We start from the raw sequence: 17,268 nt of genomic DNA, 5'->3' as shown, positions 1-17,268 counted from the left end.
GGTGGGCTTGACAAAAGAGGACGCGTTAGGCAGATCAATGTGGAGGCAGGGTGTGAAAGCGATTGTGCCACTTGGAGGTGAATCCGGCCACCCTCCGTAATGGGAAAATCACTAAGTTGAAACTGGACTACTACTACATGAAAAAACATTGAAACTGATCAACGATGGTATCACAACTAAAACAAAAAATTGCTCGTGGAAATTTGGGAAAGACAAAAGAAAGTTTACTGAAAAGAAAATAATCCGTATCACATTTTTAAGTTACAATGCTAATAAGAAAATGAGCTGATACAATTTTCCTTTCCTCGTTGTCGGAATGGATTAATCAAATTGGCAAAGCCAAAGATTTAAAGTTACGCGAATCTCAACTACAGTATTCTTCTGGCCTAATTCATAGACCACTAAGCCTCTATTAACTAAAAAATTCAAGTAACCTTCTCAAAGACAGCTTTCATCAAAAACAATTCGTAGTAATGAGATAGGATGCTTGATTTAAACAAATCACTTTGTACAAATAAAATATGAATCTATACGTCACTCGTAAAGTGTTTAAATATGGAACACAGCTTTAAAAAGTAACAAAAAACCAAACAACTGCAAAATACAGAATATTGCAGCTCAAAGTTACAATTTTTACAATAGTCCATTTTAGGCTATGTATTTATGTTCTTTATTGCATTTTAAAATCAAGTATTTTATTGCAATATAACATAATTTTAAAATTTTTGTTGAAACATGAAAGATTTAGGCATATTCATTGAAGTAATGCAATAGCCACTATGTTTTATAAAAATGTAATGTTTCACTTTGTCTCACGAAAATACCATATTTGTTGTCTTGCATAAAATGCGATGTACACTAGTGACTAGAAGTTGTTATATCTAGATAAGCTGACATAAAGCTATAGGTAATAAAGACTCAGCTGTGAACATGTTTACAACGTCAATATTGTTATAAAAGTCACTGTACAAAAACTAGTGTAAGGAAGCTCTTGGTCTGCTACGCAGTTACGGATCATTATGCTTAACACAACGCATTACTATTTGCACACACTTTTGAATGTTCCCTAAAGACGTAAGAAAAATCGTTCACACTTTGTGTAAAACGGAATGAAAACCAATTCAATAACTTTGGAAAATAGAATTGATACAACTAGTACAACTATACTTGGACTACATGCTGCACTGGCAAAAATACCCAAATCTGAATAATTGTTCGCTTTCTTATAGGCCTACTATTTCGGTATTTAAATAAAACTTAAACCAAAGAAATGCAGAAGACATTGTAGGCCTACAAATAAATCGAAATATTATTTCATGTTATGTTGAAGACGTTTTATTTGAATAAGCTGAAGATGCTATGCTTATAGCAAAATTGATTCTTTAATAAATTATGTTAAGAGATTATAAAATAGATTTTTATGCAAGTATCAGCATTGGATGAATGCGAATTAGCAGTACTAGCCTATTTCAGGTCAAAGTAGGCCTACTAGCCTATAACGTCTGCAGACTTTGAATCAATGCAAAAAATGGTTGATCCTACCCTACACGGTTCATATGCGTTACAAATAAAGAAACAATTTGTTTAGAAAATTGTTCAAACAAAAATGGAAAAACTGCAAAAGTAACCAAATACCACGGTTACAAAGTAATTTAATAATGTTAGTGTCGACGTGGAAAATTTCCAAATGGAAAACGGAAGGAAATGAAATTGGTTCTTCAACGACCCAGCACCGCCACCTTGTGGTGTAGTTGGAAACAAGTCTGATGAAATAAACGGTTAAGTTTGTTAAATTAAGTTTGTTCTACAGCTTATTTAGGCTTATAATTGACGATCTACACTCTACAGGATCTCGATTCGATCCTTTCACATGTCACTACGTTTACTATTGTTGCTTGGCTACAAATTGACACTGGTGATCAACGAAGAATTAACTTTTAAAAGAAATCATGAGGAATAAAGTCTCATCCATGGCGACATATCATACAACAGGTCTATGTACTGTTCACATACCATGCCAAATTGCAAGTTTTAAATTTGGTTAGCGGCTAATCTGCTACGCTTGATATCAAACAGGATTGCTAGTGTAAGACGCTAGCTTGAGTAGTAATTGATAATAATTGTAATTGTAGTTTTTGTGTATATTCTGTGTAAATTTGGGCTACTTTTGTGCTGTTGTTACCATATTGACATTTATGCCTGAAATCTGAAGTGCATCTGGCAACCTTGGAAATACGAAAGGTTTTGACTAGAATCATGGTTCTTGCGTAACACCCTATCACAGAGGTGTACAGGAATACGATCCGGACCCAGATCTTACTATTTTTCGCCGGATCCGGATCTGGATCTGAGTCTGTTTTTTTGAAACAGTAAGATCAAAAAGATAAGATAGCCTACAGTAAGATCAATGCATAACCGAGTGATGAAAGGTCTGGAACAACAATCAAAAGGGCGCCGGTTCGACACCACTCAAGAGCATGCGGCTGTGTCTCTGGTAGGACACTTAAAAGCAAGTCTGAAGGTGGACAAGAAGATTGGCTTCCTTGCCTTCCCGTCCACTTAATCTAAATCTTCAACCACTGGGTAAGCCTGGATACGACAAAAAAAGGAAACAAATAGATAAAAATATTTCATAAACTCCTGGCAACATTTCCAAACCCGGAGAAAGTTTTGAACCACTGCGTTTGTGGCAACACTGAAATTTTAGTCAGGTCAACGTTGATGTTGTAAGATCATTGTTTTTCCAAATTCTAAAAATTGGTTTTGCTTGTTGCATTTTTACTGCAATATGTGTTGAAAATGTTTAATGTTAGAGAGATAAACATGCATTATGGGTTACAAGGTAGGCCACTAGGCCTACATGGATGCAACCTAGTTCGTACCCTGAACAGTTCGTACCCTCATTTCGTACCCTGAAAAGATCGAGAGAAAACATTAAAAAAAGCGGAAGTCGCTGATCGCAGTTTCCGCAAACATTTTAAAATTTTCCCCCTGAAAAGATCGAGGGAAAGATAGCACAAAGCCGAAGTCGCTGATCGCAGTTTCCGCTAACCTTAACAGTAACCCTATCCTAACGCTAACCCTCACTCATCGCAGCTTCCGCAAACATTTTTCCGCAGTTTCCGCTAACCCTAACCATAGACTAATCTATGCTCTAACCCTAACCTTCGCTGATTGCAGTTTCCGCAAACATTTTTCCGTAGTTTCCGCTAACCTTTACCCTAACTTTAAGTCTCTAACCATAGAGTAATCTATGCTCTAACCCTAATCCTCGCTGATCGCAGTTTCCGCAAACATTGTTTCGCAATTTCCGCTAACTGCAGTTTCCGCTAACCTTTACCTTAACCATAGAGTAATCTATGCTCTAACCCTAACCCTCGCTGATCGCAGTTTCCGCAAACATTTTTTCGTAGTTTTGCAGTTCCCGGTAACCTTTACCCTAACCATAGAGTAATCTATGCTCTAACCCTCGCTGATCGCAGTTTCCGCAAATATTTTTCCGCTGTTTCATTTTTCCGCAGTTTCCGCTAACCTTAACCCTCGAGTTTGTTTGCGGAAGCTTCGATCAGCGAGTTCGGCTTTGTGCTATGAAACTGCGATCAGCGACTTCGGCTTTTTTTAATTTTTTCTCTCGATCTTTTCAGGGTACGAACTGAGGGTACGAACTGTTCAGGGTACGAACTAGGTTGCACCCGGCCTACATAAGGTTGACAAATGAGGCTAGACTTTATTTCATTATTAAGTTTAGTTATTGCTTTGCTATGCACTGAATGGTTAGTTCAGAAACCATATTGGTTGCGTCATGTAATATGCAATTATGCGTTTGAATGAAGAGAGAACACATTTCAAGTCAGGATGCTTGTTATGCAAAGACCAAAAGTGCTATACGAGGCGATCAGCAAGTAACGCGTGATGTACCCGTACGGTAGTACGCTAAGCACGAAAGCACCATACACCTATTAAGTATACACCTACAGTACTGAGGAGTAAGCTACGTACTGAATTTAATGAATCCATTTTGTAAATTACTTTTACAAAAAAAATGTGAATCTGTCGTGTGGTGAAATAGCCTACTATTGTATAAAATTTGAGACATAAAATTACTTCAGATTTGTTAAATTTACTTCAGATTCGAATCTAAGATATCTAGAAATTTCCGGATCCGGATCTCAAAAAGCAAAAACCGGATCATGATCCAAAAAGTCTTGGTTCTGTAATTGATTATTTTGATCTTTGGAACCTCTGCTCTGTCAGTATTTGACATTTTGGCAAAGGAAAAACAACTATCAAAATTGTTTGGTTGGAAAGCATCAACATTTAGGAACAACTTTCACTAATAAAATATTTACAAGCAGTAGCCTACAATTGTTTGCATTTTTGTGGTCTCAGTTGCGTTTGGCCAAAGAAACTGCTCCTTAAAAAAAATTAGAAAAAAATCATTTATTTGACTTTCTCTTGTTTCCATATCTTTCTAAAAAACAAATTACTTTAAAGTAGAAACACCATGTCGCTCTAAAGTTACAGGTTCTCACTTTCATTTGAGGTAGTAGGAGGAAGCTCACATTCGTCACCATCAACTATGATATCATCAATGGCAATATCACCTTGAAATCCATCCTTCATTACAGCTTCAAATATAATCTGAAAGCAAAATTGCAGTGGCTCAATACTTACAGTAAAGCAGTATCAACCGGGTTATTAAAAAACTCAATAATAAATTAATTTCTGAGAACTTTCACCTTGGGTAAAAGAGATGAAACGCCACTTCAATAGTTGAGTTGGTTTCAAAACTAAAAAGGGTTTTTGTGTTGTTTTGAACGAATAAATAATATTCTAAAAATATGTTAGAGTTGATGGATTACAAGCCTTCGTTTGTAGCATGTATGACATCTGACAAGTGGATCTACAACAGCATAAAGTGCTGAGTTAAGTGCACATTAAACACTAATGATTGCGTATTTGCGTGTGACTTGTATCAACACAGATGGTAGCATTTGTGAACATTTTTGTTTAATTTGATAACACTAGAACGGCATTGCATCAGTTGTCCTGAATATTTCACCTTAAATGTTAAAACAGACGTGACAGAATTACCTAAAAAAAAAGCTACACATAATTTCCCAAATAAAAATTGGCTGACGACACAGAAATCGAAGTGATTGGAGGCGATTCTTTAAAAAGAGAGCGTGATAGCTATCACCATTGCCACGCGATGGCGTTTGGCTGTCATCCAATCACAAAAACCTCTGAAAAAATTGCTTTTGTTCATGAAGCTTCCAGGAAAGTCATAACTCAATGTTTTTGCAATGCGTCTGCGTCGAGTCACATAGGCTACCATTGGCGTCATACAAACGTCATTGTAGTTATTTCTTTCAGATATAGGCTAATCAATCTCCTTCTTCTTTGGAAATTTCTCACTACCTTACTGGTTTTGAGCATTGTCTTTTTTGCATTGTTTATATTGAACAGACTGATCAAATTCAAGTCTCATTCAAAAGAGCTTCATTTTTATACGCTATTATTTTTCTTTCGAAACTTTTCACAGGCAACAATGTGATGCATTTTCAATGCTCTCAGTTCTTATAGTAATTGCATCTTTTTGTTAGTGGTATGCCTAATGCCTATACCATGCCTTCGTTCCATGCTAAAACACCACAAAAACATACGCAAGCGACCTACCCGATACTCTGTTCGTGGTGATAGGTTAATCAGAGCATAGAGCCAGGTTTTGCCTTGTTCTTTTTCCTTCTTCCACAACTCAACTTCCTTTCCAGTCTTTTCCGAAAGCAAGACTCGTAGCTTTCCTTTCATGTATCGAAAAAATTATTTGAAGGCATAGAAACTAGACGTTGTGATGAATAATCGCGATGTAGCACAGCAAGCGTCTTCGTAATATTTTATCGATTCAATTTAACTTCTCGTGGCCATGTTGTGTTTGTTTTGATGTAAACTTAAATTAAATCTTAAAACTTACATTAAGTTTTATCTCAATTTCAAACGCCAACGACTATTTTAAGACATTAAAGGTGCATTCTTACCAATATGGCGACCCTTCATATGATAGAAAAACTTCAAGCAGTGTCGCTGAGATGTTTCATGCCAGAACGTGGGACTAATGAGGCGTGCTCTATCTCCTGCTTTTACATTTGAAGACTCGATGAACATATAACCACCTTTGAAACAAAGTTGACATAGGACACGATATCTTATTTCATCATTATCTTTCATTCAATTTAAATCCGCTGCTGACTTTAGACATAGCATGTTTTTATACAATCGGTTACTTTAATTTGAGCGAGAAAAACGACAGATTTTTTTTTACAAAGAAAATTTGCAATTTTGGAAAGCTTGGTGCGTGACAAAACTTGATTCATAATTATAGTCCGGCAGCCCGTGACGTATTTGTAACATCATAAGGTACAAAAGGTTTGAGTGTTTTATCAACCTTGCCCCACTGTGGGATGTTCAGATACCCACGTCCGAGGTTTCACTGCTGGGGCGTTTGGGGGCTACGGCCCGATGAAAAACCCATTTTGGGGGTCAAAAAAACATCATAAGGTACAAGAAAAAAACCTATGCCAGATTTTATGCCTTCACTTGTAGACTTTGGAACAAGTCGATCTGGGTGCCCCAGGTGGGGCATTCCCGAATAAGGGGCCCCCAAAGTTGGGGCAAAATACGTAAAAATAACATCATAAAGTACAAAGATGAAACTTTTTTCATCAGTTGGGGCATGTTCCACTGAGTACGAAACAACTTTTCTTATGGCCCCAAGGTGGGGCTTAACCTCATTTTGGGGGTACAACCGCTAAAATTCACAAAATTAACATCATAAGGTACATGGATGAAACCAAGTGCAGGTGATAGTACCTCACTTACGGATTTCAGAACATTAAAATTTGGTCGCCCCAGGTGGGGCATTCCCGAATAAGGAGCCCCCAAAGTTGGGGCAAAATACGTAAAAATAACATCATAAAGTACAAAGATGAAACTTTTTTCATCAGTTGGGGCATGTTCCACTGAGTACGAAACAACTTTTCTTATGGCCCCAAGGTGGGGCTTAACCTCATTTTGGGGGTACAACCCCTAAAATTCACAAAATTAACATCATAAGGTACATGGATGAAACCAAGTGTAGGTGATAGTACCTCACTTACGGATTTCAAAACATTAAAATTTGGTCGCCCCAAGTGGGGCATTCCTGAATAAGGAGCCCCAAAGTTGGGGCAAAATACGTAAAAATAACATCATAAGGTACAAAGATGGAACTTGTATCATCAGTTGGGACGCGTTCCACCGAGTTCGAAAAAACTTTTCTTATGGCCCCAAGATGGGGCTTAACCTCATTTTGGGGGTATAACCCCTAAAATTCACAAAATTAACATCATAAGGTATAAAACCAATAGTGTCTCTCGTATATATTTCAAAACGTCTGCAAATATTTTGGAAAATCAACGAAGTATATAAGATATAATATCTACACAACATAACATTTGCTTATTAGGTTAAAATTTATCACAATGAAAATAGATATTGTACGCAGGGGTGGATTGGTGGCTAATCATTAGCCTACTGGGAATTCGAGAACGTTCCCGGTTGGCCGGTCAGAGGGTCACTGTCCTCAGGCCCGGATTTAGGGGGGGCAGTTGCCTCGGGCCCCCCGACTTTTGAAGGGCTCCCCTATGTGGAAAAAATGTGATTTTGTTATATATTTTTTCGTTTTGGCCTTTAAAGTCTGCAAAATGCTGTGCAGTACTGGACTGATGCTACTGTAGACGTAGAGATGGTTTTTCGCATGGGGGCCCCCCGATCTAAAAGTGCCCCGGGCCCCCCATCAGCTAAATCCGGCCCTGACTGTCCTGTTTTATGTACAAAAGAAAATTTTATTTGAAATATAATAGTCGTAGCGCTATATCCTTATTGTTTGTTTGAATAACACTGACAATGATTCAAGTTACAAATCAAAGCTTGCTGTACAAATACGTACAATGTCTAATTTTATAGCCTACATCATATTACCGATGAAAGACTTTTTCTGAAATGAAATAAATTGTTTGTGAAACGAGCATTTTTATGCTAAATCTATTTTGATAGAAGTGGACCGTTATTATTTTTAAATTCCCGGGCTAATTTAGTTTGAAAATCCGCCCCTGATTGTACGTAGGCCTACCTACATTTAAGTTTCTCTCAGGCTAAACACTGAACAGAAACAAATCACACTATGTGGTCTCATCTAAACAACTGAGAGGACTTCTCGAATAACATGTGATTTGTGCTGAAAGGAATGGAAAAATTGCTCGCTACAAAATAACGAAACCTGGAAGGCGTGCGAAAGAAACGTTAAACTATAGGCTACACTAGAACGAAAAGATGCACATTGAACTATTTGAAAACGTATGCCCTGTTTATCAAGTCAAAAGGCTTCTTGAAAAAGCATGCCTCCTGCATAATCTCTCTTGAGTAGGCTATGCACCATTGGCCCCGGTTTGCAGCCATGTGAAAAGATTAATCCTAACAGTTTGTTCCATGTGGTTTCGTGAGTTCTGGTGGAAACCGTAAAATTAATACAAGTTCAAATCATACTCTATCCCCATGTTTACAAGAATAAAGGTAAAAAGTTGCTTATGTAGGCTATAGCCGACAGTTTATTTATGCTTGAGGTGGAGAAAGGCAAAAACATCTATTCATTAAAGGTCTGCAGATTCGTCGTCAGAAAAGTCACATTCATCCGTTTCTGTTGTTTCATCATCTGATTCTGTTCCGTCTTGGTCCAAACCCTTCTCACTTTGCAGAACGTTATCCAGCATGGACGGAACTGGATCTCCATGAAACCAAGCTGGAGTGAATTTACCATCTTCCAAACGCCAGCCGCTTTCAACTGGTGTCTGGAAAAAGCTTCCTTTTTCGGCAACATGATTCTAAATGCCACAAATGTAATTCGCTCTGAGTATTTTCTGATAGAGCACAGTTTTGCACGGGGGAAAGAGAAAGTTGCTTCCATCTGAACCTTTCAGTCGTCGCAATGGATTGGAACCTTTCGGTTTGTATGTCTCAATGATTTTTTTAAATCGTAATTCATTAAGGCAATGACCACTTTTACATCCATACATCTGGCACACAAATTTTTCAATGCCCTTTTCAATGGTTTCATCAAGATTTTTCAAATATCTCAAAGCAGCAAAGACATGTTGAGCATGCACATTTTTCTCCAATATATTAAGGGGTCGAGCCTTCCCTTTACCCAAAAAAGCAGCTGTATAATCACACCTTGTAAAGCAATGAAAACCTGGAAGCGAACAAAGCATGTCTGGAGATAAAGTACTGCCAAGCTTTGATACATCAATATATCTCAGAGTATTGTTTGCCTGTACACCAACTTCCATCCATATGTTTACGTCTTTTTGTACGAACGACAAATTTCCCAACAGTATAATCAGAACATCCGTGTCATTAGAGCGGACTACCACATTTTTCACATCTTGGCATGCGGTGACGATGTGGTACATTAGGCGCGTATCTGCTTCTTCGTGGTAGCATAACAAGGACTCCTCTTCACCAGACAACATTTTTTCGGTAAACATAACATGTTTCATCAAGTGTAGCATAAAGAACCTTTAAGTCGAGGAAGCTGGAACACTCATCTGATTTCCAAGAATTAACAAGAAAATACACCAATGCTTGCTTGAAGTTGTCATTCCTCATTGCGGCTGCAAAATTAACAGGTCGTTTCATGGCCTCTCCTTCGATGACGTATTGCTGATCGCGGAAGTCATGAATTGCTCGGCGATCTCGCTGGGCATCTTTGATGGACGGCGATACAGTTCTATAGAAAACAACGTGTATTGTTTTCCCACTGTGTCTGCACAATTTCTTCAAAGTCGTCTTTGCAACACCTCCGAACGTCATCGGCAAATATCCAAGAGTGTGAAGAAGAAACATACCATCGATCAACGTGCAGTCAACAAAAGGCGGATCTGTACTTTCAATTTTCTTTTAAAGAGCCTTCAAAAGCATTAACTTTTGGGTTGATTTCATCGTTGCATCCATATGGCACAAAGACAGTGGTACTGGTGTGAAGGGGTAAGACAGCATCAATTCCATGTCTACCTTGTGATCTACTGCTAAACATAGAAGCCTTCCAATCAAATTGCGTTCCATTCTCAAGTGAGAAAATTTGCCTTTGCGGGTTATGCTTTTGACAACGGCAGCTTCAGAAGCAAAGTTGCAGATTTTGTTTTTACGTATTGGCTTGTTGAAGGTGCTAGCGTCCTGGTGGCATTGACTAATAAATTTGTTTCTATCCTCAGTTACTTTTTGAAAAACATTCAAAAGAAAATTTGAAGTGGCAGGAGCCACTGCTTTTCCTGTGCTAATATTAAATAGAAAGGATACATCGAAGCCTGCACTAAATGGATTAACTGTATTGCTTACTTTTTGCATTAGTTTATCCAAATGTCTGCGATCTCTATCGATGCTTGAAGGATGAAGGTCGAATGATGCTTTCTCTGCTGATGTCATCCCCAGATCTTCATAGAAGTGGGGAAGGATCGTTTGGCGCATAAAGTGGGTAAGTGCCCATCTCTGTCTGGCACCAATTGAATTGGTGAAAGACGTAATCCCAGTGAGTCGATTGGCGGATTCTGCATTGATTGTTTGCTCTAAAGTTTGATCAACAGCACATCCATAGAAGTTTTTTTCAGTTCTTTTTACGGACAAGATGCCTTATTCCAGGGTGAAAACAGATCACTTATTCCAGGGTGAGTTTCTTTCATTTTTAGCATGTTATCCTGCAGTCGCAAAATCCATCTTGCATAATTTGGTTGGTTGAAAATGAAGAACACGCTTGACATCTCTCCTATGCAGTGCACAAACAACTGATGATTTGCAGAATGAATACTCCGAGCAAAGAGGAGGTACGTCTTGACAAGTTTTAAGTATCCATACCAGTACTGGGCAGTCTTGCCATTTTCTCCTGTTTCGGTTTTCCTTGAAAATTCTTGGTAGGAACTCAAAACGTAGACTACGCTACCAGTATTCTAAACAATTGAAGACTAAAACTTTTTTATTTGATAGCCCTTGTAAACTGGTTACTACCGGTAGTTGTCGTGGTCGAATTCTACTTTTTGCATCAGCCAGATGCTTCTGTGCTACTAATGCTGTCTGCTAACCGGAGATGTAGCTTAGCTTTTAGTTTGTTGTAAATATCTTCATCAAATTAACCTTTTCTATTGAGTAGAACTAAAATGGTAGGCTACTGGAACCGGCACTACACACTGGCAAGATTCAAAATCTTTAATCTATAATACTAAATCTTACATTTCTAATGGCGCAGGTTAACTGGCAGTCAGTATGAGAATTTCAGAAACAGCACGTGGAGTTCTCTATGCGCTATTATTGTCTTCGACTCTTGTCTTGTACGAAATATAACCACAGGAGTAGCATAATATCATTATGTTGTCATACAGAGTAACACTTAATAGTCTATGACGAAAGCATGCCTGTTGCGCCAAATCGATCATTATCACATTGTATGCTACTGTACACTACAGTCTTCAACCAGTGAAATATTAAATTATACGTAGCACAGTTGCTTATTATGGAATTATGACTTTTGCATCCGGTATCAGTCTTTGTGTTAGGAAAAACCCTCAGCTGAAGCAAAAATATTTTGACGATTTACAAACACTTGGTTTCATCCAAATAGGCTACAACCTTGAATTTGGGGGTTGTATATCCTAAGATGAGGTTAAGCCCCACCTTGGAGCCATAAGAAAAGTTTTTTCGAACTCGGTGGAACGCGTCCCAACTGATGATACAAGTTTCATCTTTGTATCTTATGATGTTATTTTTACGTATTTCGCCCCAACTTTGGGGGCTCCTTATTCGGAAATGCTCCACCTGAGGCGACCAAATTTTAATGTCCTGAAATCCGTAAGTGAGGTACTATCACCTACACTTGGTTTCATCCATGTACCTTATGATGTTAATTTTGTGAATTTTAGCGGTTGTACCCCCAAGATGAGGTTAAGCCCCACCTTGGGGCCATAAGAAAAGTTGTTTCGAACTCAGTGGAACATGCCCTAGCTGATGATACAAGTTCCATTTTTGTACCTTATGATGTTATTTTTACGTATTTTGCCCCAACTTTGGGGGCTCCTTATTCGGGAATGCCCCACCTGGGGCGACCAAATTTTAATGTTCTGAAGTCCGTAAGTGAGGTACTATCACCTACACTTGGTTTCATCCATGTACCTTATGATGTTAATTTTGTGAATTTTAGGGGTTTTACCCCTAAAATAAGGTTATAAGCTCCACCTTGGGGCCATAAGAAAAGTTGTTTCGTCCTCAGTGGAACATGCCCTAACTGATGAAAAAAGTTCCATCTTTGTACCTTATGATGTTATTTTTACGTATTTTGCCCCAACTTTGGGGGCCCCTTATTCGGGAATGCCCCACCTGGGGCACCCAGATCGACTTGTTCCAAAGTCTACAAGTGAAGGCATAAAATCTGGCATAGGTTTTTTTCCTGTACCTTATGATGTTTTTTTGACCCCCAAAATGGGTTTTTCACCGGGCCGTAGCCCCCAAACGCCCCAGCAGTGAAACCTCGGATGTGGGTTTCTGAACATCCCACAGTGGGGCAAGGTTGATAAAACACTCAAACCTTTTGTACCTTATGATGTTACAAATACGTCACGGGCTGCCGGACTATTAGATCCTACGTTAATCTTAGTAATTTAAAAAACACACCATGTCTTCACTGCTATTGCTAATAAACTATATTATTACATTTTAACCCTAGCTAAATTCATGAAAATGCTGTCTATTATGATTAACTTTTACTGTAAATCCCAAACTGAAGTGTAGAGTATGACTCTCCTACAAGTCAGCAGTTGTGAACTGAGCAAGCGACAACTGAGCAAGTAACCAGTGACGTAGCTGGGAATGTACCGAAATGTGCTGCCAGGGGCGGATTCAGATTTTGCCGCCCCTTCAGGAAAAAGCATGTGAAAAAATGCGTTTTTTTATCAGATTATAATCAAAGTCAAAAATCGTAGTCTGAAAGTGCCCCTCCCCCCCCCCCTAGCTACGCCACTGGTGACAACTGAGCCAGCAACATTTTAAAAAGTGACTAAAGTTGGTAAATGAAAAAGTTGAGTATGTAACAACTTAGCAAGCCATGACACGTCACAAGGCAGCAAATTCAGTTCCGCAAGCAAATACCAAGCAAGTCCGACGTGAGTACGTAAATCTTATTTGCTGACTTGTCAGTAGCTGAAATGTACTTAATAAGCCTACTGAGTTGTCGCATGCTGAGTGGTCCGACGACCGTGGAGTATTTTATATCATCATTATTGAATGCAAGCAAACGTATTGCTTCACTTTACTGTACAGCTTCATTACTGAAGATAAAATAAATTGTTACCTGTTTTATCAAAGTTGCTATGATCCGCATCCGGCCCGGTGCTTTCTGTTCTTTTCAGTTGAGTACTTTCACTGTTTAATGTCCAATCTAAGTCATCTGTTTTGGATTGCACGAAAAGACACTTTTTTGGGAAATCGAAAGTGCAAAAGTACTCTTTACCTGAAGGGTATTAACATTGACCAATGTCAAAACATATTAAACTTAAATAAATTTTGCAAAAAGAGCTAGAAAAAGATGGGTTATTGAAACTTGGATTTGTAGCAATGGATATAGTAGCGCAGCCAGAAGAGAGATTGTGAACTAAGTTATCCCTCTGCTTTGAGTCGTGTACAATGTCAAGACAGTTAAAGCAGTAACAATAACAAATAGTTTTGGCAATACGCCTAGCTGATTAATGGATTTTTAGAAGATGCAAATTTATTTTATGAAAAGCACAAGATCCATATATTTTATGTTACCACAAAAAATTAAAAATAAAACAACGAAATCACTTACTGAGACTGTGGGTCGTTGGACTCACGTCCCTTGGGTTTAGATCTGAAACTATAAACATTAAATTTTTAAGTGTATGCTACCTGATAAAGGCAATCTCACTCATACTTGATATCAAGCGTCGGGGTATTAGAAAATAAGGTTATAATAAGGCTTATACTACGCCAAATTACCAAAGTAGGATGATGATTGATCTTTTTTTTTTCGATTGCCTTCTTTCCGCAAGTAGCTACGTGCACCCAATTTATTACATCTTGTGAAGAGATGAGTGATGCTTTTTTCAACAACCAGCTGCCTGGAGCTACACCCATAGATTTTTCTATTTACCTACAATTTTAAATTCCAAGACGCAAACCAAAATATTGATTTTAGATGTTAAAGCTTCTTCAATCGATTGTGCTAATAAATATTTGTAATCAAATTTGCTTTTTATGAAAATAGCTATGACTTTTTCATTGAACATATTAGCTATTTGTATTGCAATTTTGTAAGTAGGCCTATCACTTGTAATTTTGAAGCCGAAACCGGTTATTAGGAATACTTCTTTGTACAGTAGATGGTCTGTATTGCATTCTACTTATTATGTACCGTACCCAGGGCCGGATTAAGGGTATTGTAGACCTAAGGCTGTTTGCTTGAAAAGGGCCTAATTTTGCAAACCAAGCTACAAAAGTAAGAAAAACACATAAGTTACATGAAAAATTGAAATTATGCAAAATAACATAAACATGACTGAAAAATGGCTCATAAGTTAATTGGTTTTGGAAACAAACACAATTTTTATTGTCAAGTTTGAAGCAGATGGAAAAGATTTTGGAAAGAAAGAAGTGGATAGTAGGTAGCCTACCTATGGTAGGCTAATACTTTACCTAATCACATTCTAAACCAGGGGTTTTCAACCTTTTTCCCACCGCGACCTCCTCAGAGCAATCAATGTAGTCTCGCACCCCCCATAAAAGTATTCAACAAAAGCATATTTAATGCAAATTTTAACCAAATTTGATTCAAACCGACATCCAGTTATGTTTAGTTTTGCTGTTCCAACGTAACTTCCGAAACGAAAAACGTTTTTTTTGGGATGTTACCACGGCTTTTATTACATTTCCTCCGATTGTTATTTCCATTTTCTATCAAGATTAGCTAGATAATAGAAGAAAAAATAATGAGAATAAAATCAACGTTTTCACACTTTCACCGGTTGAATTTATTGCAATCTTTTATGAATTTATTTAAATCAATTTCAGTGAGATGGTTGGTGCTGCATGTTCCCGACAATTATTCACCAAATCAAACGTCATATAAAAACCGTTATGGTCTACTTAACCTAGCTGGCATCTTACGTCATGGAAATTGCTAGAAAATGTCCAAATATTGCACCATCGTTCGTAAGACCTTATGAAATATTGCGTCAGCCGCTTTGAACACCTGTTTGAATGACTTCATAATTGTCTTTCATTATTGCGTCACAGTTACTGTGTACGTGCATTTGAGATATCGCAAATTATTCTAGTCATTCGTAAAGTTGTTTGTTGGAAGTCAGTCGCATATTTAACTGTTTGCTTGGTGCTTGCCAGCTGGACAAATTTTCCGTCTTTTATCCAAGTAATCTGTTCTGTAGTGACAGTTTTAGAGGCGTACGGTGTTGCGTCCCATTTTCGATAGCCGCGGGCTAATTTTACAGGAATACACTTTTTGAATAGACGTTTCGAGGAGTGTTTCTTTTTCGGTCATTACATGCAGACGAACGGATCCGGGAACTTTATGTTACAATTTTCCCACGAAGAGATTATGGTTTACCGCTGTGACCATAAAAAATAAAAGACGTTTTTGTTAGCTGGTAGGCCAAGAAGCACTTGAAGGCATAAAAAATAAAAGACGTGACTTGTTAGCTGGTAGGCCAAGAAGCACTAGAAGCACATAAAAATAAATAAAAGACGAGTTCTTGTCAGTTGGTAGGTCAAGAAGAAATTAAAGCAAAATAATAAAAGAAGATCTTGTTGGTTGGTAGTCTACAGAAGCAAAAGAAAATTAAAGACTTTTCTTCTCAGTTGGTACTGAAGAACTTTAAGTTAAAAATTAAAGGCGTTTCTTTGTCGGTTCTGAAGAAAAAACTACATTGACATTCATTGGCAAGATAAAAGATTAAAGACAATCGATCTGTGCTTGAAGATTCAAGTCGAAAAATCCAAGCAAGTTTTGTGGAACTTTAGGACTTCATATACCCGTACAACTACGGTATTGTGCATTTTAATTCCTTTTTGTATTTTTTACGGTCTTTGCAGTTAAGTTTTTTATAACTTAATATTTTGTGTGTTTGTGTAACTTAATTTTTTAATTGGTAAATTTAGCCTCAACATTTAATATGTCTACACTCGGTGGCGACAGGGACTCGACCGCCGTCGACTCGACTGAGTTTAAGCCTGATGGTGTTCTTTGCGGTCGGGCAGGCCATTCTGGGGAGGGACCCAGTAACGATGAGGCTAAGTCAGTTCGAGAGGCCCGACATCTTAGACGGGATATTTTGACTCAAATTGGGGAACTTTCTGTAGCCCTAGGTTCTTTGAGTGATAAGCAGGAACTGTTAATTTTTAGATCTAAGTTCTCTACTTTGGAAGAGGATTTACGGCATTTCCATGCTCTTTTGACTAAAATTTTTAACTCTGCAATCTTGGCAGAACTTCGTGATAGGGTAGATCCTGAATTTAACTCGTTAAAAAATAACTTCGAACAAAAAGAATGTGAGTTCTCAGATAGGTTGGATGCTGACATACATCCTGAGGATAGCGCCTCAAATGTAAGCACTAAGATGTCTGAGAGCTCGTCACGGATAGTTGCACAAATTAACCTGCAGCTAAGACGAGAGGAGCTCCAGATACAAGCCGAGGCCGAAGCAAGAGCTGCTGAAGCCATACGAGCTGAGGCCGTACGAGCAGAGGCCGTCGCGAGAGCTGAGGCTGAAGCAAGAGCTGCTGCCATACGAGCTGAGGCCGTACGAGCAGAGGCCGTCGCGAGAGCGGAGACCGAAGCAAGAGCTACTGAGGCCGCCGCGAGAGCTGCTGAGTTTGCACTCAAAGACGCACAGTTGAGGGCTGAACAACGTAAAGAAGTAGCTTTGGCTGAATATCGATCAGATGTGGGCTCCCGGCGTAGCTCCAAGAAGGGCTCTTCTAGGCATTCCAGAAGTGAACATCAATCGCGGTTAAATTTACATAACCTTTTCCAGACGCCTGTTCAATCCGTAAGTGGACCAGTACAATCCACATCTTTTCAAGCTGTTTCAGGAGGTCTCGGGGCCGCGGCTAAGGGTCTTCCGACGGCTGTAGAGCCAAGGCCTGTGACTTATAACCTAA

At 38.5% G+C, this 17,268-nt stretch overlaps 1 protein-coding gene across 1 annotated transcript in view; it reads right to left on the bottom strand.

Moving 5' to 3' along the window:
* Positions 1–325: 325 nt before the first annotated feature.
* LOC145776055 (MAM domain-containing glycosylphosphatidylinositol anchor protein 2-like) overlaps positions 326–17,268 on the bottom strand; it is a 31,905-nt gene continuing 14,962 nt past the window's right edge. Inside the window, exons 13-18 of the mRNA XM_082587466.1 lie at positions 13,922–13,969; positions 13,427–13,585; positions 6,039–6,173; positions 5,680–5,804; positions 4,533–4,641; positions 326–1,763 (exon numbers count right to left, since the gene is read on the bottom strand). Of these exons, the coding sequence (XP_082443592.1) occupies positions 1,597–1,763; positions 4,533–4,641; positions 5,680–5,804; positions 6,039–6,173; positions 13,427–13,585; positions 13,922–13,969 (743 nt within the window). The 3' untranslated portion in view covers positions 326–1,596. The remainder of the gene's footprint in view (positions 1,764–4,532; positions 4,642–5,679; positions 5,805–6,038; positions 6,174–13,426; positions 13,586–13,921; positions 13,970–17,268) is intronic.

This window comes from Aplidium turbinatum, chromosome 1 (assembly GCF_918807975.1).
Source record: "Aplidium turbinatum chromosome 1, kaAplTurb1.1, whole genome shotgun sequence".
Lineage (NCBI taxonomy): Eukaryota > Metazoa > Chordata > Ascidiacea > Aplousobranchia > Polyclinidae > Aplidium > Aplidium turbinatum.
Note: the sequence above shows the minus strand (reverse complement) of the source record. Positions and strands in the feature narration are given on the sequence as shown.